The sequence below is a fragment of the Aspergillus bombycis genome (assembly GCF_001792695.1).
Source record: "Aspergillus bombycis strain NRRL26010 chromosome Unknown contig00153, whole genome shotgun sequence".
Taxonomy (NCBI): Eukaryota; Fungi; Ascomycota; class Eurotiomycetes; order Eurotiales; family Aspergillaceae; genus Aspergillus; species Aspergillus bombycis.
This window is the reverse complement of record NW_019170155.1, coordinates 37,434-62,575: the sequence shown is the minus strand read 5'-3', so window position 1 is coordinate 62,575 and position 25,142 is coordinate 37,434. Positions and strand designations below refer to the sequence as shown.

The 25,142-nt window shown below is 49.7% G+C and overlaps 13 protein-coding genes across 13 annotated transcripts; 6 read left to right on the top strand and 7 right to left on the bottom strand.

The window, feature by feature from the left end:
- Positions 1-292: 292 nt before the first annotated feature.
- ABOM_011120 (DNA replication licensing factor MCM7) lies at positions 293-2,892 on the top strand (the record flags this gene model as incomplete). The annotated part of the gene is made up of 4 exons (XM_022538248.1): positions 293-613; positions 664-794; positions 846-2,757; positions 2,824-2,892. 4 exons carry the CDS (start codon positions 293-295, stop codon positions 2,890-2,892), a joined length of 2,433 nt encoding a protein of 810 aa, XP_022383960.1.
- Positions 2,893-3,270: 378 nt separating this feature from the next.
- Positions 3,271-3,684, top strand: ABOM_011118 (uncharacterized protein; the record flags this gene model as incomplete). Its single annotated transcript, XM_022538246.1, has 2 exons — positions 3,271-3,372; positions 3,427-3,684. The coding sequence occupies 2 exons, from the start codon at positions 3,271-3,273 to the stop codon at positions 3,682-3,684; spliced, it is 360 nt and encodes a 119-aa protein (XP_022383941.1).
- Positions 3,316-3,672, bottom strand: ABOM_011119 (putative adhesin; the record flags this gene model as incomplete). The annotated part of the gene is made up of 1 exon (XM_022538247.1): positions 3,316-3,672. One exon carries the CDS (start codon positions 3,670-3,672, stop codon positions 3,316-3,318), a length of 357 nt encoding a protein of 118 aa, XP_022383940.1.
- Positions 3,685-4,770: 1,086 nt separating the features above from the next.
- ABOM_011117 (ATP-dependent (S)-NAD(P)H-hydrate dehydratase) lies at positions 4,771-6,178 on the bottom strand (the record flags this gene model as incomplete). Its single annotated transcript, XM_022538245.1, has 6 exons — positions 4,771-5,649; positions 5,717-5,749; positions 5,805-5,815; positions 5,870-5,916; positions 5,968-6,007; positions 6,088-6,178. 6 exons carry the CDS (start codon positions 6,176-6,178, stop codon positions 4,771-4,773), a joined length of 1,101 nt encoding a protein of 366 aa, XP_022383946.1.
- Positions 6,179-6,763: 585 nt separating this feature from the next.
- On the bottom strand, positions 6,764-7,783 carry ABOM_011116 (uncharacterized protein; the record flags this gene model as incomplete). Its single annotated transcript, XM_022538244.1, has 1 exon — positions 6,764-7,783. One exon carries the CDS (start codon positions 7,781-7,783, stop codon positions 6,764-6,766), a length of 1,020 nt encoding a protein of 339 aa, XP_022383947.1.
- A 732-nt stretch (positions 7,784-8,515) lies between these two features.
- On the top strand, positions 8,516-8,907 carry aspf8 (ribosomal protein P2; the record flags this gene model as incomplete). The annotated part of the gene is made up of 2 exons (XM_022538243.1): positions 8,516-8,674; positions 8,737-8,907. 2 exons carry the CDS (start codon positions 8,516-8,518, stop codon positions 8,905-8,907), a joined length of 330 nt encoding a protein of 109 aa, XP_022383948.1.
- Positions 8,908-9,559: 652 nt separating this feature from the next.
- Positions 9,560-10,531, top strand: ABOM_011114 (40S ribosomal protein uS19; the record flags this gene model as incomplete). Its single annotated transcript, XM_022538242.1, has 5 exons — positions 9,560-9,577; positions 9,649-9,667; positions 9,884-9,941; positions 10,104-10,400; positions 10,462-10,531. The coding sequence occupies 5 exons, from the start codon at positions 9,560-9,562 to the stop codon at positions 10,529-10,531; spliced, it is 462 nt and encodes a 153-aa protein (XP_022383949.1).
- A 581-nt stretch (positions 10,532-11,112) lies between these two features.
- Positions 11,113-12,737, bottom strand: ABOM_011113 (S-adenosylmethionine-dependent methyltransferase; the record flags this gene model as incomplete). The annotated part of the gene is made up of 3 exons (XM_022538241.1): positions 11,113-12,045; positions 12,116-12,415; positions 12,474-12,737. 3 exons carry the CDS (start codon positions 12,735-12,737, stop codon positions 11,113-11,115), a joined length of 1,497 nt encoding a protein of 498 aa, XP_022383942.1.
- A 585-nt stretch (positions 12,738-13,322) lies between these two features.
- On the bottom strand, positions 13,323-17,102 carry ABOM_011112 (carbamoyl-phosphate synthase (glutamine-hydrolyzing) CPA2; the record flags this gene model as incomplete). Its single annotated transcript, XM_022538240.1, has 3 exons — positions 13,323-13,430; positions 13,493-16,548; positions 16,739-17,102. The coding sequence occupies 3 exons, from the start codon at positions 17,100-17,102 to the stop codon at positions 13,323-13,325; spliced, it is 3,528 nt and encodes a 1,175-aa protein (XP_022383943.1).
- A 1,094-nt stretch (positions 17,103-18,196) lies between these two features.
- On the bottom strand, positions 18,197-19,795 carry ABOM_011111 (uncharacterized protein; the record flags this gene model as incomplete). The annotated part of the gene is made up of 1 exon (XM_022538239.1): positions 18,197-19,795. One exon carries the CDS (start codon positions 19,793-19,795, stop codon positions 18,197-18,199), a length of 1,599 nt encoding a protein of 532 aa, XP_022383944.1.
- Positions 19,796-20,947: 1,152 nt separating this feature from the next.
- Positions 20,948-21,936, top strand: ABOM_011110 (uncharacterized protein; the record flags this gene model as incomplete). Its single annotated transcript, XM_022538238.1, has 3 exons — positions 20,948-21,080; positions 21,135-21,208; positions 21,265-21,936. 3 exons carry the CDS (start codon positions 20,948-20,950, stop codon positions 21,934-21,936), a joined length of 879 nt encoding a protein of 292 aa, XP_022383945.1.
- A 469-nt stretch (positions 21,937-22,405) lies between these two features.
- On the top strand, positions 22,406-23,400 carry vip1 (putative actin cytoskeleton protein (VIP1); the record flags this gene model as incomplete). Its single annotated transcript, XM_022538237.1, has 3 exons — positions 22,406-22,488; positions 22,544-22,630; positions 22,728-23,400. The coding sequence occupies 3 exons, from the start codon at positions 22,406-22,408 to the stop codon at positions 23,398-23,400; spliced, it is 843 nt and encodes a 280-aa protein (XP_022383951.1).
- A 515-nt stretch (positions 23,401-23,915) lies between these two features.
- ABOM_011108 (uncharacterized protein) lies at positions 23,916-24,573 on the bottom strand (the record flags this gene model as incomplete). The annotated part of the gene is made up of 2 exons (XM_022538236.1): positions 23,916-24,183; positions 24,539-24,573. 2 exons carry the CDS (start codon positions 24,571-24,573, stop codon positions 23,916-23,918), a joined length of 303 nt encoding a protein of 100 aa, XP_022383950.1.
- Between the last annotated feature and the right edge of the window lie 569 nt (positions 24,574-25,142).

Genomic DNA, 25,142 nt, shown 5'->3' with positions numbered 1-25,142 from the left:
ATTCCGGTCCGATACACGTGCACGTATCACTAGTTCCTTTTTAGACTAGTGCAATATAAGGAATGAAAACGCGTCGGTTTCGTGTCGCGACGTGTTTTTGCGCCTCAGGTTGCTGGGCCTAAGGTTGCTGGGGTTCCGAATTTGATCCACTACCAACTTCTCCGAGAGGACACCAAAAGTACGCCCGCCGCTTCCTTCTGCCCCCCGGATTGATGCGAGTCTAGTACTGCCGCCATTCGCATCACTTGCCAGTTAATTTGTCGAGTAAACTGGCTCATCCCATTGTCGCATCATGGCTTTGCTTCAGTACCACGCTCCAGTTGACTATGCGGCGCAATTGGACGCCTTCAAGGATTTCCTCACGCACTTCAAAACATTCGAATCAGCTTCTGCATCCGCTGCGACCGAAGCTATTGAAGACTTACACATTGATGGAGACCGTACCAGCGATGAATATGACTTTATGGATGATGCAGAAGATGAGAATGGAGCCCAGAGAGAAGGATCAAGCCGCCGACGTCGCGAACCAAAACTGAAATATATGCAGATGCTCCAGGATGTGGCAGATCGCGAGCGCACAAATATCCTCATCGAGCTTGATGACTTAGCTACTGTGAGTACTCGACTGTTTGTTCCTCAATACAGTGGCTGACATTATCGCAGTTCGAGAAGTCGCTCCCGGAGGACTCAGACCTTAAGCTTGTTGAGTCTGTGCAGAAGAACACCAACCGCTATGTTGATGTTCTCTCACAGGCTGCCGATGCTGTCATGCCCAAGGAAACTAAGGAGATCACGTACGTGGTGAAACCGAATGTTTGGGCGAGCCCAAGGCTGATCGAATATAGATTCAAGGATGATGTACTGGATGTTATCATGTCACAGCGTGAAAAACGGAACGAGGCCATGACAATGGCCATGGAAGCCGACACGGACGCAGCGGCAGCGCCCTCAATCTTTCCCCCTGAATTAACCCGTCGATACACCCTGAACTTCAAGCCAATTACTCCTTCCGGATCAAGCAGTGAGCGTGAATCCAAAGCCCTTGCGGTTCGAAATGTACGAGCAGAGCATCTCGGTGGCTTGATCACTGTCCGCGGCATAACTACTCGTGTCTCGGATGTCAAGCCAGCCGTCCAAATCAATGCCTACACTTGTGATCGCTGTGGATCTGAGGTCTTCCAACCAATCACTACAAAATCATACCTTCCTATGACAGAGTGCATGTCAGAAGAGTGTAAGCAGAACAACTCCAAGGGACAGCTGTTCTTGTCTACTCGTGCTTCGAAGTTCGTTCCTTTCCAGGAAGTGAAGATTCAGGAGATGGCAGATCAGGTCCCTGTCGGCCATATTCCCCGCACAATGACTGTTCACTGCCATGGCAGCCTGACACGACAATTGAACCCTGGGGATGTGGTTGATATTGCAGGAATCTTCCTGCCCACCCCATACACGGGATTCAGAGCTATCCGTGCTGGATTGCTGACCGACACCTACATGGAGGCTCAGAATATTACGCAACATAAGAAGTCCTACAACGAACTCGCGATGGATAGCCGGACTCTCCGCAAGATCGAACAACACCAAAAGTCTGGAAATATGTATGAGTACCTGGCACGCTCGATTGCCCCTGAGATCTACGGCCACCTTGACGTGAAGAAGGCCTTGCTTCTTTTACTCATCGGAGGTGTCACGAAAGAGATGGGTGACGGAATGCACATTCGTGGTGATATCAACATTTGCTTGATGGGTGATCCTGGTGTTGCCAAGTCTCAGTTGCTGAAGTATATTGCTAAGGTCGCTCCTCGAGGCGTGTACACCACTGGCCGAGGAAGCAGCGGCGTCGGTCTCACAGCCGCTGTGATGAGAGATCCTGTGACGGATGAGATGGTGCTGGAGGGAGGTGCATTGGTCCTGGCGGACAATGGCATTTGCTGCATTGATGAATTTGATAAGATGGATGACTCTGACAGAACTGCTATCCACGAAGTAATGGAGCAACAGACGATTTCGATCTCGAAGGCAGGAATCACAACCACTCTCAATGCTCGCACGTCTATCTTGGCGGCTGCTAACCCGCTTTACGGACGGTATAACCCACGCATTTCTCCGGTCGAAAATATCAACCTTCCTGCCGCCTTGCTTTCACGTTTTGATGTCATGTTTCTCATTCTCGACACTCCTTCACGCGACGCTGATGAAGAACTGGCACACCACGTCACTTATGTCCATATGCATAACAAGCACCCCGAAAATGAAGATGCGGGTGTCATGTTTACGCCTAGTGAGGTTCGCCAGTACATTGCGAAGGCACGTACCTACCGGCCCGTCGTTCCTGCATCCGTCTCGGACTACATGGTTGGTGCATATGTAAGGATGAGGAAGCAGCAGAAGCTGGATGAGAGCGAGAAGAAGCAGTTCTCTCATGTCACTCCACGTACTTTGCTGGGCGTTGTTCGTCTTTCACAGGCCCTCGCTCGTCTTCGCTTTAGCGAGGAGGTTGTTCCGGAGGATGTGGATGAGGCACTCCGTCTTGTTGAGGTTAGCAAGGCGTCTCTGTCTAACGATGGCCAGGGAACTGCGGACCAAACTCCCAGCAGCAAGATTTACCACCTCATTCGCTCCATGTGGGAGAGCGGTGCGGCAGCCGTGGGCGAAGACGGCGAGCTCAATATGCGGAGGATCAGAGAACGTGTCCTTGCTAAGGGCTTCACTGAAGATCAACTCAAGACGACCATCGATGAGTATGACCAGCTAGGAGTAAGTATTTCCAACAACACCCCTTCTTGTTGGTTTTCGACAGTTACTAACGTGATGCTCTCCTAGATCTGGCAAATTAATGGCAATGGCACACGTCTGATGTTTGTTGGCGGTGATGCGGAAATGGATATGTAAAGAAGGGTATTCCATCATAGTTCTCATTGAAAAAGAATATCTAATGTTTACCTGCCATGAGTTAATCGGGGCTAATCACGTCTAATCGTTTTTGTCTATTGTCCCGAATTGATGAAATTTTCAGAGGTTAGATTTGGCACAGGTGTTATGGTGCATAGTGTTTCTCAATGGAGTCCGGAACCAATATATACCTCAATATGATTTCCAATAGAACCCGTGGAAACAGAATCAAAGTCTCAATTAGAGCTCAGGTTAGGGAACGACAAACTGAAGCTGTAGTGCTAAGGTCAACGAAGGAGTGTAGATCAACCCTGACAACAACCATCCAATATCGAATTACTAAGTGCGGCTTCACCACCCTCAACCACCCACCCCATTATGTCCTTGCATAGTCCCCAATTCCCACCAAACATCAAGAATCTCTTAAACCTCGCACCTATTCTGAATCGGCACCTCGGCACACAGATTCGGGCCCGCTCCGTACGGATTATCGCAGAGCGTATTGCATTCAGTTGACTCTGGTGTGAAGACCAGGAACTGGTAGTTGGGCACGTTCAACCGGAACTGTTTGGTGATATCATTGTTGTTCTTCGACGCCTTGTAACCCGCGCGACAAGCGCAATGGAAGCGGGTGCCCGTGTTGATGCACGAGGTCGTGATGTCGCAGTTGTTTTGGCCCGACAGAGGGTTGCAGGTGCCGCAGACGGGCCTGGTGGGATTGGCGAGGACGAGGGAGGAGGTGGCCAACAAGAGGCTGGTGAGAATGGAGAGGGTTTGCATATTGGTGGTTAGGTATGCGTTGTCAATGGTAGAATTGAGAAGAGGAGAGTATAGAGTGTAGGTTGAGAAGTGGGCTTTGGTATGAGCTTTTACCTGAAGATTGGAAGCTTTGCTTGCTTATCTGATGCTCTATTTCGGGTTGAGCATGGTGATTGCAATTGCTTCTTATATATACCTTTTGTTTCTTCTGTTTTGGGGGACTATACCACGCGGCGGATGACTCGGTACGAACAGATTGGAACCCGGCCGCAGTTAGTTAGGCTTCCAAGTACGACCTTGGAAAAGGTTGAAGACGAGGACACCATTTTCGAATACATGTCTCTCAACGTGTAGCCTCTGCATCTGGAGTCTGTCAGGTGAGCTGGGAACCACAAAACTGGCGCCTTCGGATACGAGCTCTAGAACATGGGACAAAGGAACCGGTATCATGGTGTCGAGCTAAACGATCGTAGCATTCGCTTGAGGCGATAATGCGGGGGAGAGACTCTCGGATCTTTAGTCTAGACTTTGTAACTACCAAGCTTTGACTCGGTAATTTCATGCCGGATACATGTTCCGACGTAGTAGTTTGCTAAAAAAAATATGGATGACGCGGGTGGCAGGGAAATTGGGTTGAGACGTCGCTCTTGAGTTGTCAGCACTCTAGAGTCCTTTTACGTATTTTATTGTTGCTTGTACTGTGGTTGGATCGATATAAGAGGCTGTCATTTCCGCATTGGATGTTGGGTTCGCTAGAGATGTTCGTTGCTGCCACCCTCGTATATCAGCGAGTGCTATCCTGGAACATGACGAATGGTGGTGAGTTCATAGCGAGGAACCTGAGTCAATGACTCCATCTCTTGTGTGTACATTATAGAACATATCAATGATTTGGCTCTCAAATGCCGTGCTCACCTGACTGCCTTTGGTCTCCATTGGATGTTGATGAATGCATGGACTATTTATAGTGGTTCTGGACGAGAGTTTTCTAACGTGAAGACTGCAAAACCAAGGCGAGAAGCTAAATCATGATACTCTAAACTCTAAACTCATGGTTTATACAGTGCAACCGACATGTATGGCTAGCGTAAATCATCTATAGCGAGACATGAAGAGAGTCTACAGACGCGTCTTCGATTGTTCCGGCTCACCGATCAACTCCAGAAAACTCTCATGGACCTCATCGGTGAGGTCACTTGCCTGCATGCTCCTACCCTTCGCCTCAAAAGCGCGGCGAGAGCACTCTCTTGTAATCCCGCTGCCCGCCCAGGCAGCAAGCAGCAATGTTGTTGCGGGGGACATTCTCTTGTCCGATGACTCAAGCTCCGCCTGAATCTCCTGCTTACTTTGGGCCTCCCTTTGGTTATCCCTTTCACCGGAATCCCAAAGTCTGTTGTGATAAGCTGCTCGCCACGCCAGCAGCGTGCCCAACGATCCCGTGAGCGTGTCTCCCTGACCTCCACTGCGCTTCAACCCTCCGACGATATCGTTGACGATGCTCGTTACACCGTTTGAGATCACATCGTGCGGTCCCTTCTGAATTATTGTCACACCACCAAGAGCTTGCGACAACTTCTCACAGGCTTCGGTTTCTCGGCTTGTCTTGTCGCCGCCATCTGACTCGATCTGCGCCATGCTGGGAACCTCGATATCCAACGCCTTGGCTAGTCGGCTGAACTCGTTAACGTTAGGCGTCAATATGCATTCCTTGTACCCTTTGACAAGATCCGGTTGCTCCGTGACAAGCAGTAGTCCATCGGCATCTAAGACAAACGGTATTGAGCGGGACCGCGCCTCCTTCAAGACCTCTATAACCACTTTCAGCGTCACCCCGTCACGGCCCAACCCCGGTCCCACTACTAGGGCATGGAGACGAGATAGCATTGCCACGATGGGGCTAGCAAGCTTAGGCGCATCAATCGAATTGGGGTCCTTTACAGATTCGCTACTTGGTAGTAAAGGATGGACCATTAGGTTCGGAGAATAAGACTTGATAACCTGCATAGACTGGTGAGTCAAGGTATTCCAAGCGTAAGCCAACTGAAATGACACAGCATAAGCTTACAGTAGCTGCAGATCGCTCGCAGATAACATGACTCTGCTCTTTATCAGGAACCATCGCATGAATGATGAGATAGATTCGGGCGTCCTACCATATCGCAGCCTACAAAGCTTAGTCAAAGTAATAACTCTCATGACCATTGTTTCAGTCACATACCTAGCCGTGCCGAAGCCATGGAAGAGAAATATGGAGCTCCTGTGTAACTTGACCCAGGTCAATACGACTTGTACGTACTCGCGTTGGAGTGGGCATACTCTAGTGATCCTCCAATAACGGCAACCCGTCCATGCTGGCCTGTGCTTACTTTTAATATAGAGTTCTTATGCTATGATACGATAACATGGATCGCCAACTGTGGAATAAGGAAGACAAACCTTTGTGGAATTTCTCCAGCATAGGTGGCACAATCTTGCGTGCCTTACTGAAGAGAATCTTAGGTGAAGTGGTTATATGATGAACCTCCATGGTGGATTATGTTACAAAAGCTTGCTAATCAATTGAAAAGAGTCAACACATGGAGCAACAGAGAGGATGTTGATCATAGAGAGAAGAGTAAGAGAGCAAGAGGTGAGGTGCAAGAGAAGAAGCAAGCACTAAGAGGACTATGGCCTGTGATGTCACCGCCTACTAAGTGGGGCTGATCCGGACGATAAGAATCCTGTCCATGGATTTCAATTCCCATAGAATTTCAAATAAACATAACATGTAAGAATGACGCCTCTCTCCACCTAGTAAACAGGACGCAAACACCGGGTAGGGCTATTCCAATGGAAGAGGGAAAAGATAACACTAAGAAGAGCAGCGTTGCCGCCCTATCTATCAACACCATAACGCTCGCTAATGCACAGAAAACATATCATAAACAGAAGTTGCCCTGAAAGAGAAGAGAAAGTAAGAAGGGGAAAAAGAAGAGATGTCATATGTAATGCACCCTCGGGTATTTCTCGCTGATGCTCCGTTCCAAGCCAAAAGAAAAATGTGCCGAAGAAGTTTAACAAAAATTACTGACAAAGAAAAAGCGAAATGAAGGGAAAAGACTGCTTTGTGGCCTCAGCGTCTTCGGGATGCCAGTGTAGAGAGCTTCCTCTGGCGCTCCAGCTTCGCTTGCTTGGCTGCAAGCTCCGCGCGCCATTCTTCTTCATCCTCTTTCCTTGCAAATGCCAATGCGGCTGCTTCTTCCTCCTCCACATCGTTGAATCCGCCTTCCATATCCGACGATGCATCTGAGTAGTAGTCGTCGTAGTCGTCCGCATAATCTCCCTCGTCTTCCTCATCTGTTCCAAGATATTCGTCCATCCTAGATCGTTTGCTCGCTCGAGCTTGCGCCTTCCGGTCGTTTGGATTGCTTCGAGCGGGTAGGCCAGCCGTACCTCTGTATTCCGGTGCCGCAGACGGTGTTGGCCTTGCTGTACCCTTGTACGACAGCTCTTCAGGCTCCCGCTTCCTAGCAGGTTTTCCATCACCGGCTTTGCTACCTGTTGCTGGACCAGACGTAATACCGAGTTTTTTTGCCGGTCGTGCATCTTTTTCCTTCGCCTGTGCTTCCATTGCTCGTTTCTTGCGTTCCATCTTGCTAAGCTTCTCTTTAGTTACAGCCTGATGCTTGAACATGCCCGCTTGCGTTGGGGCTTTCTGCTGCAGTTCCTTTGCTTTTGCCATTATCTCCGCAAACGATCCCTTCGGGGGAGGCTTTGAAGACACCGGAGCTGCTCTCTGTGATGCCGATGACGTTGATATACTGCTCTTTACGGCAGGCCTCGCAGCCGATGTAGTGGTAGAACGGGGCTTAGGAGCCGCAGTCGCAGCCATTGGTCTAGAAAGTGGTTGTTTGCTAGATATCTGGGTAAGAGGCTTTTGAGGACGTTGCAGCAGCTCCTCGGCCTTGCGTTTCGTACCTGCAGCATTATTTGTCCGCTCAGCGACATCGCGAGGGGTCGTGCTGGGCCTGCGAGCCTCTGACTTGGCAGTTGAGGAGGATACGGGCGCTGATTGTGTGGTAGTGACTGGCGGTAGGGGAGACGGTTTGCCCGTCTCGATAGATGAAAGAACGGAATCGAGGAACTGCCTCATAATCAGCGAAACATCACCAGAATAACAGGATTAGGCGCTCCTACACTCATCTTGGCGCCTAAAGCAGATATAAATACGCAGGTCTCAGTAGCAGGGAAAAAGTGATGAGGGCAGATTCACCGTCGGTGGTTAGTGTGACGGATTAACTTCATGACTTCTTCTGAGGCAGAACCTGAAGTTTTAAAGCTCGAGACTTCGAGAACAGCCGTCTTCTCACCCTAGCTCAACCAAAGGGGCTGGGTTGAATCAAAGACGACGCTGAAGCCCTGAGATACACAGAGAATAGACTGACGATGTCGTTAGGACGAGAGCGCCGGCAGTTTAAATAAGTTACAGCGAGTCGCCATCCTGTCTTCTAGAAGCGACTGGTCACGTGACTGACCAAGTCATCCGGATGGCTCCCTTAGTAAGAATGCTACCCTGCAAGCATGCATGCGCCACAGGCTCGCTTAGAGGGAGCCTGGGCCACGAGCCACAACCACCAGCCGCAGCGCACTTTTCTTGCGATTTTGGCGATCCGAACCTTCGACTTTCCTCCATCCACATCGCTAACCCTCAGCGAACTCGACGTTTCAGTCTCCGCCCAATTTGCGGTTAAATCGATTGATTCTCGTGTTCACATATTAAAACAAATCTGTATGTTTTATAACCTGCAGCATCGCGCTGCGCTGTCGATGATCTTGTACCCGGCGAAAGTTCATTTCTGACAAGTTACTCCTGTACAGATCCAAAATGAAGCACCTTGCCGCTTACCTCCTCATTGCCCTGGCTGGCAACGCCACCCCCTCCGCTGAGGACATCAAGAGCGTTCTCTCTTCCGTCGGCATTGACGCCGATGAGGAGCGCCTCCAGAAGCTCATCTCCGAGCTCGAGGGCAAGGACCTCCAGCAGGTTCGTAATACGTTGGGTGATTGAGACCTACAGGGCGCGTACTGACCATCTACTCACTACAGCTGATCTCTGAGGGTGCCGAGAAGCTCGCTACCGTTCCCTCCGGTGGTGCTGGTGCCGCTGCCCCTGCTGGTGCCGCTGCCGCTGCCGGTGGTGACGCCCCTGCCGCTGAGGAGAAGGAGGAAGAGAAGGAGGAGTCCGATGACGACATGGGATTCGGTCTCTTCGACTAAGCGTCTTCACTCGTGCGAGTGTCGAAAAATATGTGATATCTCGTGGGGGAACAGAAATCTGGCAGTCATTCGCAGTATTGGGAGGAAAATGGCCCATTTCGGTCAAGTCTGTTTGTGCCAGGCTTCTGATGCAGTTACGAATTATGCATATGTGAGCTGAAAAGGCTCCTTGATAGCCAATACAGATTATCTGACCTCCACGAACTATTCCACATCACGTAAATGCGCGTAAGCCGCCTATCTGTCTATCTGGTATCCATTATGGGGCGCGAAATTGTATTACGCTGCATTAATTACATATCAGAAACCTAGGCACTTGTAAGCCCCAGTTAATCAGAGCCATAAAACGTCTAGTTAAACAGCCAATGATAACGGCCATAATCTCCAATATCCATTTAAATTTCCCGATCGGGAAGTATAATGTAGGGCTAGTGGCATATAACCCTACAGCCAGGAATCCACAACGGGTCTAGTTTCTAGGTTTACAACCCTAGCCGTCGCTTAGACGAATCTCAGCCCACCTCCCAACCGCAGCGTCGAGCACAAGATTTGGCCCGACGAACGTTTATCAGCGACACGACACGACAACCCACTGTCCCTTCGCTTTTCGAGTGCTGTTCGAAAAGCGACCTTGAGAGGAACACCCGCAAAAATGGCTGACACCGAATACGTGAGTGCATATCCGTCTGGCATGAGTAATCTTACTTGAAAGACTTTTATACTAACGTGTATCTGTATTAGAACGCTGAGGAGGCTGCCGGTACGTTGTCGAGTGAACCCTTTCCCTTCCCTTTTACGCGATAGAGACATGCAAGCCGTTGTGTGGGATTCGTTTACGATGGGGCGTACGGATGGTTGGATATAAATGGATGAGATTTGGAGTGAAGGGGGCGAAAATGAATCCGGCGAACGCGATGCAACGGGAAATCACCGAGGAATGAATCGAGCAAGGCGCTGACTGGTTATCGGTTTACAGCTATCAAGGCCAAGAGAACCTTCCGCAAGTTTTCCTACCGCGGTATTGACCTCGACCAGTATGTGACAACTTGAAGGAACCCCGGTACCACCTACTCCCGACTCCGAATGAGCGATATGACCGATGGCATCTAAGATACGATTGTTTATCCTCGTGGGAGTCGGGCGTAACGGATGGAAATGTTTGCAAAGGCGCCGTTTCTGACATGGACGTATCACAGGCTCCTCGACCTCTCTTCCGAACAGCTCCGCGATGTCGTGCACGCCCGCGCTCGCCGTAGGTTCAACCGTGGCCTGAAGCGCAAGCCCATGGGCCTCATCAAGAAGCTCCGCAAGGCCAAGCAGGAGGCTAAGCCCAACGAGAAGCCCGACCTCGTTAAGACTCACCTCCGTGACATGATTATCGTCCCCGAGATGATCGGCTCCGTTGTCGGTATCTACTCCGGTAAGGAGTTCAACCAGATCGAAGTCAAGCCCGAGATGGTTGGCCACTACCTTGGAGAATTCTCCATCTCCTAGTACGTTACGCATCCGTTTCATATTCTTTGTGCGAAGGATCATAGTCTAACAACCACACAGCAAGCCCGTCAAGCACGGTCGTCCCGGTATCGGTGCCACCCACTCTTCTCGTTTCATTCCCCTCAAGTAAAGAAGAAAAGCTTTCTGGAGTGTCGCGTGGAGGATTGGGCGTCCGGTTGTGTTGGGAGAAGAAATCAAAAGCGATGGATACCATTTGTGCCTATTTGGGTTCATCCAACTTGTATGTCAAGTGCGGGTCAGCTGTTTGCATCTCAATATAAAGGTCTTGTCGGCATGTGAACGAACCACGGATTCCTACTCCCATGGCGAGGAGATCTTCAGTCCTTAGCCCCAAGGGGACGAGGCAAGACCACCTGTTCCCTTCCCTACTTATCTAGGGGACGGGGTCTAATTTAACGATTTCTTTTTCTTTCACATAAATTGTCATCACTCGTATTTCGTACAGTTTCCTTCGCTAAGTCTCGGCCGTCGTAGCCCTGGTGCCTTGGATGCATTTGGCCTATATATCGTTGACATTTTGACATATGTCTATTTGCTAAGCGTTCCATTAAGCCTACGCAATGTCTGCATTTAATGCAAGCTGCGCTTGGACCCCATCCTCATGCCGGCACCCAAGTTACCAAGCTAATGCCGGGGCAAACTGGTCCCCAAGCTAAAGGCACAGAATCCCCACGAGAAAGCCGATCCACATTAACATTCCTTCTCAAGCACCGTATCGACAAGCAGTTCAATCTTCTCCCACTCCTTCCGTATATCATCTCCCCTGTCCTTCGGTTCCTTACCCCCCTCAAAGCGTTCATTCACATGGTTAAATAATAACCTGACAATCCCCTTAAAGCTCGGCACCGTACAGGCCTCATCCTCCAGCTCCACAAGCCGACTCAAAACAGACCAAGCAAGCAGCGTAGGCTCCGTTTCCATATCCACCAACCTAAGCAAACTAGCATCCCCATGCGCTCCATCATCCAGGAAAATCGCCACCCTTGCCAGCACATACGCATGCAACTGACGAACAGGATGCCGCACATCCTCATAAACAACGGGATCAATACGAAGATACCGCACAGCAGCCTGAACAAATCCAGAACTGAAATCCTGGTCTGCCAGCAGCGAGGCAATCAACTCATCTCTCAACGAGACGAGAGGCTGCTCAGTAACGGGCCAAGGGCCAATATGTCGTAGGCGTTTAATGGATGATTGGAATCTCTCGGCCGTTTTCTTGGGGTCAGTTTCCACGGCCGAGGAGCATTCGTTCAGAAGCTCGTAGATTTCTGTTTCTGCGCTTTCTATGGCGGACTGGTCATATCGTGATTCTGGACCCAGGAAGCTATGTTCTGGCACTGCGAGGTCTTTTTCGCATTTGGCGCATTGGCAGTCGAAGTAGTATCGCTCGCGGAGTTCGGAGCGGCGGAGTTTGACTGGGTTTGTGGCGTCGACGTAGGAGATGAAGATTTGTTCGCCTTCTTGGATGGGGCGGGTGGCTTTGATGTATAGGTTGTCGCCGTCGAAGCTGACGGCGACGTTGTAGTTGCAGCTGTGGTTGATGAGAGCGGCGTAGGGGTGTAGATAGAGGCCCATGCGGTCGGAGAGGATGCTGGCGAGGTTGAAAGAGTTCAGTTCCAGCTTGGTTGGTAAGTCAGTAACAGCTTGGGAATAGGGGCGCCGAGAGCTTGGGCTGAGATGGCTTGCTCACTTTGGCGCCGAAGGAAGATATCGTTTCTTCCTTCATGTCTGTTCCGGAGTAAGCCTTGACGGCCTTTGAAGACAAGGCGATACGCTCCCATTGCTCGGGGCTCTGGTCACGGATTTCTGAGATGTGAGTCTCGAGTTGGGAGAAGAGTTCTAGTTCCTCGTCGGTGTATTTTTGACGCTCCGTGCGCACGATCATCCGTAAAAGAGCTCGAGCATTGCTCGGCAAAATGCGAGGGTTTAAATTCTTAAAGATTGCGCATTCGTGAGCATGAGCAAACTTCCAATCCTTCCTTTGGCATTCCTGGTATGTATGTCAGTGACCGGTGTTGATGGATTGATATGTAGCTTGGAGTACAGACCTTGTCACAATACTTCACCACTTTGCATCCAGTACAGTTTTTCAAAGAACCACTGTGGTGCAAGGGTTTGCTCCCAAAGCATGCTGAACATGTGTCACTCAGTCGCGGTGTCTCTAACACAGCTACAAAAGGGCTGGTAATATTCAAAACATCTTCTCCAGTTTTGATGGTAGTTGAAGCAAAAAGACCTCTTCCCAAACCACCGGGTGCTGGACCTGGTGTAGCTTTAGCGTATACGGAAGGGAGAAGGGTTTCTAGAGACATGATATTCTAGGCTCATTCAGCAATAATCTGGGAGATAGTCCACCAAGTTGCTATAGTATATACTTGTCTCCTTTGGACCCATACCAGATTGAGATAGTAGACACAGCTAAAGGATTAACACACTTGGGCAATCCCGCGATGCTTAGTCAGTTCAGGTAAAGGGTTGCTGAACGACTCCCCAAATAGGACAATACAATAAGACTACTGAGAAGACATGGTACAGAGGAGAGAGGTATTGATCAAATATTCCAGAAATACTATACACAAGTGAATCATGACGATCAATTCAAAACAGGCCCACGAGATGCTTTTCTCGCTCAAGCATCAAGCCTGCCTACTGGGAGGAATCATAAATGGGTAACAATAACAAAGAGAAACAAGAAGTTCCACCGAAGTACATGAGCATGGCCGCCTTTCCCGCCAAAGACGGCCCTTGTCAAGGCCAAATAAAAAGTCTATCAATGTAGAGTAGAGCCTTCTCCACTACGCCAAACCAGACGGTTATTCCGTGCCTTGAAAAAAAATAACAACATCAGGTGATTATTAAGTTGACAAAAACTTTTGTTATAGGATCGCCATGCTGATTTACAGAAGCTTGCCGCCGGCGAACTCAGACCAGCTGCGGACCTCAGAAGGAATACCCTCAGCACGGGGCAGCTTCTCGCTCATGGCCTGGGCAAAGAGGAGAGCAGTCTGCAAAGGAACATAATTAGCATCGATGAAAAGCAGGCAAAGACATCGTGTGTTTAACATACCTTGGTCTCCATAAACAGAGGAACACCGAAGTCAACAGTGTTACGTCTCATGACGTAGTCCTCATCAAGCAGGGTCTTGCCACGGGTCTTAGCAAGGTTAAAGGTACCACGGATGTTATACTTCTCGAAGACCTCGCGCAGTGCACGCTTGTCTTTCTTAGGGAACTCGATCGCCTGCACGGAAACATCTTCCTTGGCAGTGGATTCGATGTGATCCTTAACAGCGGGGCTAGCGGCAAAGAACTTGTAGCCCAATGGCTGAAGATATTCAACAATCTTGGCCAAAGCAGGGTTATTGATGTCACCACCAAGAAGGATACCCTCGCCGGGCTCAGGGACACGGAAGTTCATGGTGGACTGGAGGGATGCCCAGTAGGCGTCAACCAAGTCCTTACCGAAACAAGCAATCTCACCAGTACTGGACATCTCAACGCCAAGGAAGGGGTCAGCACCAGCAAGACGAGTCCAGCTGAACTGAGGGACCTTAGTGGCAACGTAGTCACGCTTCTCTGACATGAGGTCTACAGGCTCAGGAACGTCACGGCCAACAAGGGCCTTGGTGGCAGTATCAATGAAGTTGGTGCCCAGAACCTTGCTAACGAAGGGGAAGGAACGGGAAGCACGCAGGTTGCACTCAATAACCTTCAACTCAGGCTGGGCACCTTCCTGGTCGGCCTTGATAATCTGCATGTTGAAAGGACCAGTGATGTTCCAGGCCTTAGCAACCTTCTCAGCAATCTCCTTGACGCGGCCCATGACCGACTCATCGAGATAGGCGGGGGGAAGAACAAGAGTGGCATCACCAGAGTGAACACCAGCTGGCTCAACGTGCTCACTGACGGCATGCAACAGGAGCTTACCATTCGAAGCGACGGCATCGACATCGATTTCCTGGGCGCCTTCGATGAACTTGGTGATGACGACAGGGTGGTCAGGGGAAACAGCACTAGCATTAAGAAGCTTCTCCTTGAGCTCATCCTGGCTATAGATGACGTTCATGGCAGCACCAGACAGGACATAACTGGGGCGAACCAGGACAGGGTAGCCAACAGACTCGGCGAAACGCTCTGCCTCAGCAACCGAGGTGAGTTCCTTCCAGGCAGGCTGGTCGACACCAATGCTATCCAGGATCGAAGAGAACTTGTGACGGTCCTCAGCCTTGTCAATATCAACAGGGTCAGTACCAAGAACGTGGGCGCCACCGGTCTCCTGCAGGCGAAGGGCAATGTTCTGTGGCAGCTGGCCACCGACAGACACAACGACGCCGCTGGCAGTCTCAAGTTCGTAGATATCCATGACACGCTCGTAGCTGAGTTCTTCGAAGTAGAGCTTGTCAGCAGTGTCGAAATCGGTAGAGTAGGTCTCAGGGTTGTAGTTGATCATAACGGTCTTCTTGCCCATGTTCCTGAGAGAAAGGGTGGCGTTAACTGCACACCAGTCGAACTCGACAGAGCTTCCAATACGGTAGACACCGCTTCCCAGGATGATAATACCATGGTCATCGAAAGTGACATCATGGGAAGTAGCGTTATAGGTAGTGTATAGGTAGTTAGTGTCTGCAGGGAACTCAGCAGCAAGAGTATCGATCTTCTTGACCCATGGGGTGATACCGAAGCTCTTTCTGCGAGCACGGACATCGTCCTCGGATGCTCCGACAAGGAGGGAGATCTGCTTGTCAGAGAAACCAAGCTTCTTCGCTTTGAGCATGGTCTCCTTCTGGATTCCGAAGAGGCTGCCAATTTCCTTAATCTCATTCTGGCAGTCAACGAGGTTCTGAAGCTTGTAAAGGAACCACTTGTCAATCTTGCTCAGTTCATGAACCTTATCCACCGAGTAGTTCTCGTGGAGCATAGCCTGGCCGACAGCCAACCAACGGCGATCGGTAGGGTTCTGCAAGACTTCGTCCAAGTTTTCGAACTTGTCACCCTGGAAACCAAGGAATTGAGGGTCAACTTGACGGATAGCCTTCTGGAAAGATTCTTCGAAAGTACGACCAATGGCCATGACCTCACCGACCGACTTCATAGCGCTTCCAATATCCCGGTTGACATGCTGGAACTTGCTTAAGTCCCACCGGGGGATCTTGGTAACAATGTAATCCAAGCTAGGCTCGAAGTTCGCGGTGGTAGTCTTCGTCACAGCATTGGGAAGCTCGGGCAGAGTATGGCCCAGTCCGATCTTCGCAGCGGTGTAGGCAAGAGGGTAACCGGTAGCCTTAGATGCCAGGGCGGAAGAACGCGAGAGACGAGCGTTGACCTCGATCACACGGTAGTCCAAGCCATCGGGTTGCAAGGCATACTGCACGTTACATTCACCAACAACACCCAAGTGGCGGACGATCTTAATGGCAGCCGTACGAAGCATGTGGTACTCCTCATCGGACAAAGTCTGACTGGGAGCAACGACAATACTATCACCAGTATGGATACCCAGGGGGTCAAAGTTCTCCATGTTGCAAACGGTGATACAGTTGTTGTCAGCATCACGTACAACTTCATACTCAACCTCCTTCCAGCCTCGGAGGGACTTCTCGACCAAAATCTGAGGAGCAAGGGTCAAAGAGCGGGATGCCAGGTTCCTCAATTCTTCGGCGTTGTTGGCAAATCCAGAACCCAAACCACCAAGAGCATATGCGGAACGGACGATAATGGGGTATCCAACTTCCTCGGCGGCCTTCAAGGCCTCGTCAACAGTGTTGACAGCAATAGACTCGGCAATAGGAATGTTGATCTCGTTCAGTGCCTTGGCGAAAAGATCACGGTCCTCGCTAGTCTCCAGAGTCTTGATGCTCGTTCCCAGAACTCTCACGCCATAGCGTTCGAAGATACCCATGCGGTTCATCTGCACACCCAGGTTCAGAGCGGTCTGTCCACCGAAGGAAAGGAAGATAGCGTCCGGCCTTTCCCTCTCAATGACGTATGTGACATATTCAGGAGTAACTGGAAGGTAGTAAACTTCATCTGCGAGCTTGTGATCGGTTTGGATCGTTGCGATATTAGGGTTGATCAAAACGGACTCCACTCCAGCTTCCTTAAGAGCCTTCAGAGCCTGGGAGCCTATAATATTCGAAAACCAACATCAGTTACCGTTAGTAAGGCACAACATTCCAACCATTTGATACAATCCCCTCGTGCCAAGGTTCAATAGTTACTTGCACGAATGCAGAGATTGTTCAATTGGTACAATGAATAGATGACAGTCGAGGCCGTTTTGGATAATACATATATACTGGACTCTATGACTTACCGGAATAGTCAAACTCTCCAGCCTGTCCGATACTCAGACCACCGCTACCGATCACAAGGACCTTCTTCACATCGACCAGATTGCGACCTGGCTTTACGATGCCACTGGCAAGGTAGCTTTCAGCAGAGGGAGCATTTGTCGACTCCGACGCCAGGCGGCTAATAGCACTAGAGAAGGAGCGAAGCTGCTGTGGCCTCCATGGCGAAGGGGTCTTCTGCTGCAACCGCAGACTCGATGCCGCCGAATGGGCCGTAGTTTGGGAGGAAAATGGGCGCAGAGCAAGTGTGGATCGGCGAGATTCAGCCAGGCAACGCTGACGCAGAAGGGAGGCCGTGGCCTGCCCGCAACGAGTAGAGAGAACCATTGCGCACAGTATGGGAAGGGAAAGGGGGATCTCTAAGGGTCAATTCCCGGAAATATCCAAGGAAGACGATGTATGGACTCTACTGCCGTTGGGCTGTATGAGTCTGCCTTTTTGGCACCCTGTTATCCCACTTTATGCCACACACCCAGTCGACAGGGGAGGACTAAAGAAAGAACGGGATGAATGGCCAGGGAGTTGGGGAGAAAATGGAGTAGTCAGAGGGGAAGAAGATAAAGAAAGGAAGGAGGGAGGAAAAAAAAGGTTAAAAAGGTCTTGGTAGGGCGATGAGTCAATGCACTACAGTGAGCACTTCTGGAGACACCAGAAACCAGGATAGACGACATGGAACCCCCGAAAACGCGAAAATGCCCCAACCTCCAGGCCGATAAGAGCTCCGGTGTGCGGAGCCATCAGCTTTTTTTGTCTTTTTTCTCTGTTTCTTTTCCCTATCGGGTTGCAGAAGAGTCACCGCCTGATACTGCCGCCAATCAGCGGTCTATCCTAGGGCTGCGGTAAGTGCAGGAGATCATAAAGACCAGAGCTGCAAAAGACACTAGACACTCTAGTTCCTGGCGGCGCTAACTCCTTTCCGCCTAGTTGTATGAGTCAATGGCCTACTATGGAGAACCGGGTATGGGGACTCTGGATCTTGAATAATGATAACTCATAATGCCGTCTGAGATATTGGAGATTATAATTTATCATGACCCATTGGGATTGATCGTCACCATCAATGGCATGGTTGACCAGCCAAATCCTCCCCTCAATGGCTCTGAAAACCATGGTGAATGGCTGCAAATCCTCGCACAAAAAATTTTTGACTAAATTGCAGATCAGCCCTCTTTGCAGGATTCTATCAGTTGAATGGTGTCTCCGCTACTCCGTACAGGGCGCTCGCTACCGCGCTAATGGCAGCTAAGCACGGGAACACCGGCATTCGGAGTCCCCACGTTATCTCCTGGAACCAATGTTGGCATACATTGCCAAAAGTCCATCCCTGCAATTATTTCCTATCGAATCATGATTTCTTGACAAGATCAGATGTACTTTCTTAGTTCAGGGTTGCGACTAGCTTATTCCATCTAATGCCTCTATCATTCTATAGCTCCTATTTGTCCGTCAAGCTTAGACCATGGTCCTTTAGCCCTTGGTCTCGCGCGCGACTTGGATGGCTCTGCCTCATCTTGATCTACCTTGTTCCGCAAAACCCCCTCTTGATCCTGGTTCAATATATCGTAGACTTCTTGCAAAACCTGCTCCGCTTCTTGGGCGGTTTCGATGCCTTCGTCCAGGTTGCGTTCCACATTTTCCCGTTCACTCGTCCCTGCCGCTTCCGATGCAAAGGCCCATGCTTCAGCTAGTGCAACAACCTCATCTGGTTTAACTGGCTCCACTGGCATACTAGCATGGCGGGCGTTTACAGCCGCAGCCGCATGTTTAAATCGTGGCTGTCGAGCAAGCATAGGGTATTCCGGAAGAAGGTGACTTTCATCACTCAGCCGATTAAGGATGCGCAGAGTCGTGGATTTTTCTTTTGCGAGAGTTCCGGTCAGGTAGAATTTCTGTAGAGCTAGCGCCCGTTGGCATTTTGAAAGTGGGAGGAGTTGTTCATCAGCGAAAGATAGGACATCCACTGTCTCTAACGTTGGCGTTTCCTCGGGAGTAGGTTTTCGTTTCTCGGTAGGGCGACTTTCAGGTGTCGCAGAGCTGGTACCAATGGGTTGGCACGCCCTAGAGGCTGCATCAAGGAGACGCTTGCGAGCATCAACGTAGGCGGCATATTGTTCTGCGATCTGTGCTTTCTGGTCTTCCAGCAAACGGGCCGACTTCTCGATTTCCTCGGGAGGCAACTCCTGCACAGGGTCATCCTCATTATTCCCAACACTCACCAGCTTTTCCTCGACCCATTGTACCAAGACATCTCGGGTTTGCTGTAGTGCAGTGGCCTTCGCGCCAGAGGCAATACCATCATTGTCAGAACCATCCTCGGCCTCGTGCTGCGCCTTCAGCTCCTCGAGTAGCTTCTTTTCTCTCTCTAGCTGATTTCTCGCGCGTACCACGGCCCTTTCAAGATTATGCATCAAGCCCTCAATTCCATCCTCGGAGGTGCAACCATTTTGACCCTCGTCCAAATCTGGCGGCGGGGCGGACTGTTGGCTGCGATAAACTACGCTATCGAAGTCCTCCGGTTTCATTATATCTCGTTTCTTTAGCTCTTCCAGATAATGCTGAAAAACTTGGAGCTTCGCAAGTCGGCGACGGTCACGGAGCAGTTCAAGATAAGCTTGGAGTTCTGGGTTGGGATCAACGGGATGTGTGTCGATGCCACCATTAGGTTGACCCTGTGGCTTCCTGGAAGTATACCTCTCGGATACCAAACGGTACTCCTTTCTTGCATTCACATTTGCCTGCAATGCTTGTAGGTATTCCTTTCTTAATCCCGTCAATTCTGACGGAATACGCTTCACATCGACAACAGCATCTTGAGGTACGCATAACGAGAGGTGAGATCGGGCATGGATATTTGGATAATCTGGATTATCATCGGCAAATGTAATTTGTGATCGGAGGTAGGAGGTTAGGACTTGTCGGATGCGTAGGGCTTCCTGGCGACTTTTGATGTAAGGAGCAAGCGGCTTTGCGAAGGCCGGAATGTGCGCAGGGATAGCGGAGTCGTCATTAGGATGGGCCATGAATGGGAGTAGGTACTATGGGCGGTGGAGGTCCAGCGCCGAATCTGAAACGTCGAGGTGGAACTAAATTCCTGTTGACAGTCCTCTGAATCCTGATATGATATCTAATAACTACCCCGGATTCAAGTTTGTTTCTCTTGTTTGTTTGATGATCCCCCTCGGCATTAGGTAAGCCAATGCCCATGGCTCAGGGATTCACGTGATTGGTGGCCAAGGTTTCGGGTGTTTGCTGTATACAGAATGACAGTACACATTCGTATAAACTTATTAAATTTGTATGGGGTCGGTGTGGAGCGATACGGCGTGAGGCGAATTATTCTAAATTAAGAAGCCTTCTCGCCTCGTAGATGTGCGGTTGGTTTCAACATGCTCAAGAAAGGAAAAGGCAAACAAAAAATATATACATCAATGGATTTGAGAATCACCAACTTTGGTTGTCTAATATTAGCAGTAAGGCCATACTCACTAAAATAGACACCGGCACCACTGTGCCCCTCTTCTATGTACGTACTCAGCAGATACTTGATCGTAAACAAAGGTTACGCTCCATATTAGTGGGTTTTGGCAACCAACCAAAAGCAATAATATGATGGTTCGGATCTTCGGGCAACGGTTTCAAGGGATCCTTCGTCCTTGTCATTTCATTGTTTAGTGCCAATGAGTGATTAAGTAAAGCTTCGGTTCCGGAGGAGAATTATAGAATCCTAACTCTTACACGAACTTCTTCCATCGTCAGACAGGCAGAAAACATTGCCAGAGCTCGATCATGTTACATTGTTGATAGGTCTCATGCATGCACACTGTTACTAAGGTATTTGGCTGGGAATTTGTTCTTCTGCAGTTTTAAGAGTGGTTTTGGGGTTTGGTATGCTTTGACCCTTTGGAATCTCAATCAAGGGGGGAGGGGATTTCTCTTGTCGTCAACTTTCCTATATAGTCAGTCTACTTGCTCTTTTCTTCTCGGACGGTAATATCCACCCCTTCGCTTCTACTTGAACGAATTCATCATTCAACTTTCTTGTCCTCTTTCTACCCCTTCCAATTCCGTGATCCATCATAATCCTTTGAAGAATGGCACCAGACTTGGCCTCCGTGTCCATTTCTACTCCAAGATCACGGCCCCGAGCTGCAACAGCGATACAACCAGCCACTATGCCGCCAGCCATCTCTTCTCGACGCCCGTCGCAAGTAATGAATCCTCCTGCTCTCCCACTTGCGCCGGTTGTATATACAGGGAGTTCTGGGCCTGGAGGCAATGATCATGGTAGCGTGAGATCGGCTTCCGGTAAGCTGCCACTTTTCTCTTTAGATTGGAACACCCCAGCTGAACTACATCAAGGCCCACTGAGACATCCAAAGCCTCTTACGCCGTCCGACATCCACTCAATGCTTGAACAAGAACAAGAAGCAATGGTATTTATTTTTCGCAGCCCATGACGTCGCAGATCCGTACTGATTTGAGCTCAAAGGTTAATCGTCTATCAAGAGAGCTGTCCCTCTTACGACAACAAACAGCCTCTGTAGCATCGACAACTTCCTCAACATCTACCACCCTCAATGACCCGTTAGATACCCTACAGGCTTCCTCTTACTTATCTTCCTCAGTGCATTCCACTGCATCACGGCGCCACCGATCCTCATCAAGTCTGAGCTCCTCATACATCCCAGCCGTCCTGGGCTCAAGAGCAGGAAGCGGTGCTGCGATCACTCCATCGCGAGAAGTTCCTTTATCGTCTTCTCGTCCGGGTCGGAGTCGAGAGCCGTCGTTTACCTCTTCACGACAGTCAGAAGGAACGCTTCCACTATCTCCTGCATCAGCACAGCAATCACAAGGTGACCAATTCTCGAATTATGTCTCCGGACAGCACCCGTACCCCCATCGTAACTCGCTCTCTCAACAACGGTCACGAACTACTTCTATATCCCGCCCGGATGAGATAGCACGGCAACGAGGGGAATTGGAGATACTCAAACGGGAAAACGAAGGACTCCGGCGGCGTGTTCGAGATCTCGAGCTCGTTCTTCGAAAACATCGCGAACGGGAGCCGGATGCGACAGCTCAAGTAGCATCCGGATCCATTGCGGCTATTACAGATGAATTGGATAAAACTTCTGTAACAACAGTGGATGGTACCAACTGAGCCAGCGGAGAGACCTTGCTATTGTTGAGTGATTATCTGTTTAGTTAGGGACGAGGGTCCTAGATGGATCCAGGAGCAGGTAATGGCTTTCGATAAGTGCTTAGTCTACTTGCTTTCGCTCGCATTCTTACCCTTTCCTTCTACCCAAATTGCTATTACCCGCCGACCCGCTATTCAAAAATAGCCATACTATTTTTTCTTTCAACGGAAAATACTTCTGCCTTCTAGCACCAGCCATCCACATCATAGTTACTCGCCGTCACATGTTGATGACGACTCCCCACTGTGGCTGTGCAACCTGCCCCTCTCCCACACGTCATCTGTGGCTCGACTGGATCGCCAAAATAAATACTCCTGAATTGATCTCCCCTGGGCAACTATTTCATACCTCTCCATTTTTTCAATTGTGCCTCTATTGATACACCGATCCTGATATATCTTCCACCTAAAGTCACATCCCATCGTCACCATGTCTGAACGCAGCACAGTCCATGTCTCGGGCATCGCGCCCAACACTTCCGAGAAGGAAGTCCAGGACTTCTTTAGCTTCTGGTAAGAATGCACTCCTTATATCTCCAGGCCTTGGACGCGACTGACCACTGTATAGTGGCAAGATTACCTCCATCTCCGTGACCCCCGTCTCTGGTGAGCCAGATGCTCCCAAGTCTGCCACAGTGACTTTTGAGAAGGAAGCGTAAGTTTTACCCCGCACTAGATCGTCGACACTTATAGCCCGCCTATGCAAGCTTCGAAAGACGACCTTGAATGAAATACACTGACGATGACTTTAGAGCTGCCAAGACTGCCTTGCTTCTGGATCAGACACAGCTGGGAGGTTCTGCAGTGCACGTCCAGGCTGCCCAGACTCTCGACGACATCGCCGGTTCCCAGGCAGCTAGTGCAGGAGAGGCTAGGGACGAGAACCACCATGAAATCGCGCAGGAAGACAAGCCCAAGTCCCGAATTTTCGCCGAGTACCTTGCTCACGGCTATGTATTGAGCGACAACGCGATCCAGAAGGCTATTACCCTCGACCAGAAGCACGGTTTCTCTAGCCGCTTCACTTCGGCTCTGACCAACTTTGATCAGAAGTACAAAGCCACGGACCGCGCCAGAGGAATTGATGAAAGCTACAAGCTGAGTGACAAGGCTGCCACTGGTTGGCACGGTCTCCACTCATACTTCGAAAAAGCTCTTGGTACACCATCGGGTCGAAAGCTTCGCGATTTCTATGCCCAGACCGATAAACAGGTGCGGGACATCCACACCGAGGCCAGGCGCTTGGCAGACCTGAAGAGTGGTAAGAGCACTCATGAGGGTGAGACCCCGGCTGCCGGCGGTGCAGAGGCCTCCGGTGCCGTTCCCGTAGCTGCTGCCCCTGCGGCTCCTGCGGCCCCTGCCGAACCTGCTCCTGTGGCGAACCAGCCCGCTGGAACCGCGGCTCCCGCCGAACCTAAGGCTTAATGAATTATGATGTACTGAAATCAAACTGGGATGCTTTCTGATTTGTTCTGCCGCTGTCTCCTGTATTCTGGTGCGCATTTTTGAACAGGCTGTCTGGAACAGGCTTTTGTCAAATAGCTACTATTCTAATCAGTTATTCTTCGAATACCACTGTGCTTAGTACCCAACTGCAGAATACCAATGCAATGGTCTACACAAATAACGATTCATACAAGACTTACAAATCACAGAAAAAGTAGACATGGTACAGATTAAACATATGTGACCGAAGTGCAATGAATTGAGTACCTTACGCACACTTACAATGGAACCAGACTTAAGAAGCTTTCTTAAAAAAAACTGCACACATAGCCACATGGAGAAAAGATAAAAAAGGAAGAAAGTAAAGAAACAAGTCTTTCTAACCCAGTTATTCAATATATTCACTGTAAAAGTAACCCAAACATGAAATTTACATATATGTAACCCACATTACACATGACAAACCCATTCACAATGAAAGGTCAACCAGTCCATTAATTCCCCGGTCCCTTCGAAAACTTCTTCGCCTCAATATCCTCCAAAATATGTTTTGGGTTGCTACTGAGTCCATGGAACTTAGTGTCCTCGGAGGCTCCCTTCGAACCACCATGGATACCATGCTGGGTGTGTCCCGAAGCAACGGGGTCCTGTTGCTGGGCGCCAGTTTGGCGCTCGGGGGGAGGAGACTGACGGCCGGAGTTGGGGGCGGACATTTTTTGATGTTCGAGTGTACAAAAATAGAGGGAGTTATGTGGAGGTATTCTGCGAAGGTTATAGGGTTAGATTTTGCAGGCATTTAGGATGGAAAGGGGTTGCATACTGTGCCTGGATTTTGAATTCTTTGGTCGGTAGGATGAATCGGGGGGATTTGTTGGCTGGAAGGACAGAACTGGGAGGTGAGAATTTGGTGTTTAAGTAACTGTCTTTAGGACCTGGGCTCCATGATGCCATAGTTGTATCATCATCATGACGTCTGTCTGGTGGTATCTGGTTCCACTGCTGGGTTTGGATGTGAGTGGTAATGGTGTACATCGGTGTTGCTAGTTGGCTAGTATCTGATCTTGAGGGACATTATCTTCGATGGTCCTGAGTTTTGGCATTTAGCAGAGCATCTTACGCCGTGAAAGGCGTACTACATGAGATCCAGGCCATGAACTCGGAAGTTTGTGCAATATCAAATGTTTACCTGGTTCATGTCTGGATGGAGATTGCGATGGCGTCATACGTCACGTTGTTTGTTCTGTTTATTTATCATACCACGTGATCTATGTAACATGCGAGAATCGGGTGAATAAGTATTGAATCCGCTCCGGAGATGGTTTCCGGCTCGTTTTGACATTTCTTTCTTTAAGACTGACTGTCTTGGATCATCTCCGAGCATGAATTTGGATGATTCTGGTCATCTGAACGTGGGCATCGGTCAACTGACGGAATTAATTGGGGATATCAGTGTTTGTAAATGCGTGGAGTACAATTGGAATGAGGAATAGTGAAGAGAAGACTTTTGGGGACATTCGGAGAAACGACAACCATAGACAGCCGTAGTGATTGCGTCAAGAAAAAGGAAATGATCTAAACAACAAAAGAAATAAAAGAAAAAGGCGTTATAGCGTATCCAGCCTGTCGCTCCACTAGACCGGCGACCTGAGATATTTCAAAAGGTGAAAGCTGCTCCAAAACAGACATTCAAACTGGATTAGCATCTTTTATATCGTCATCGG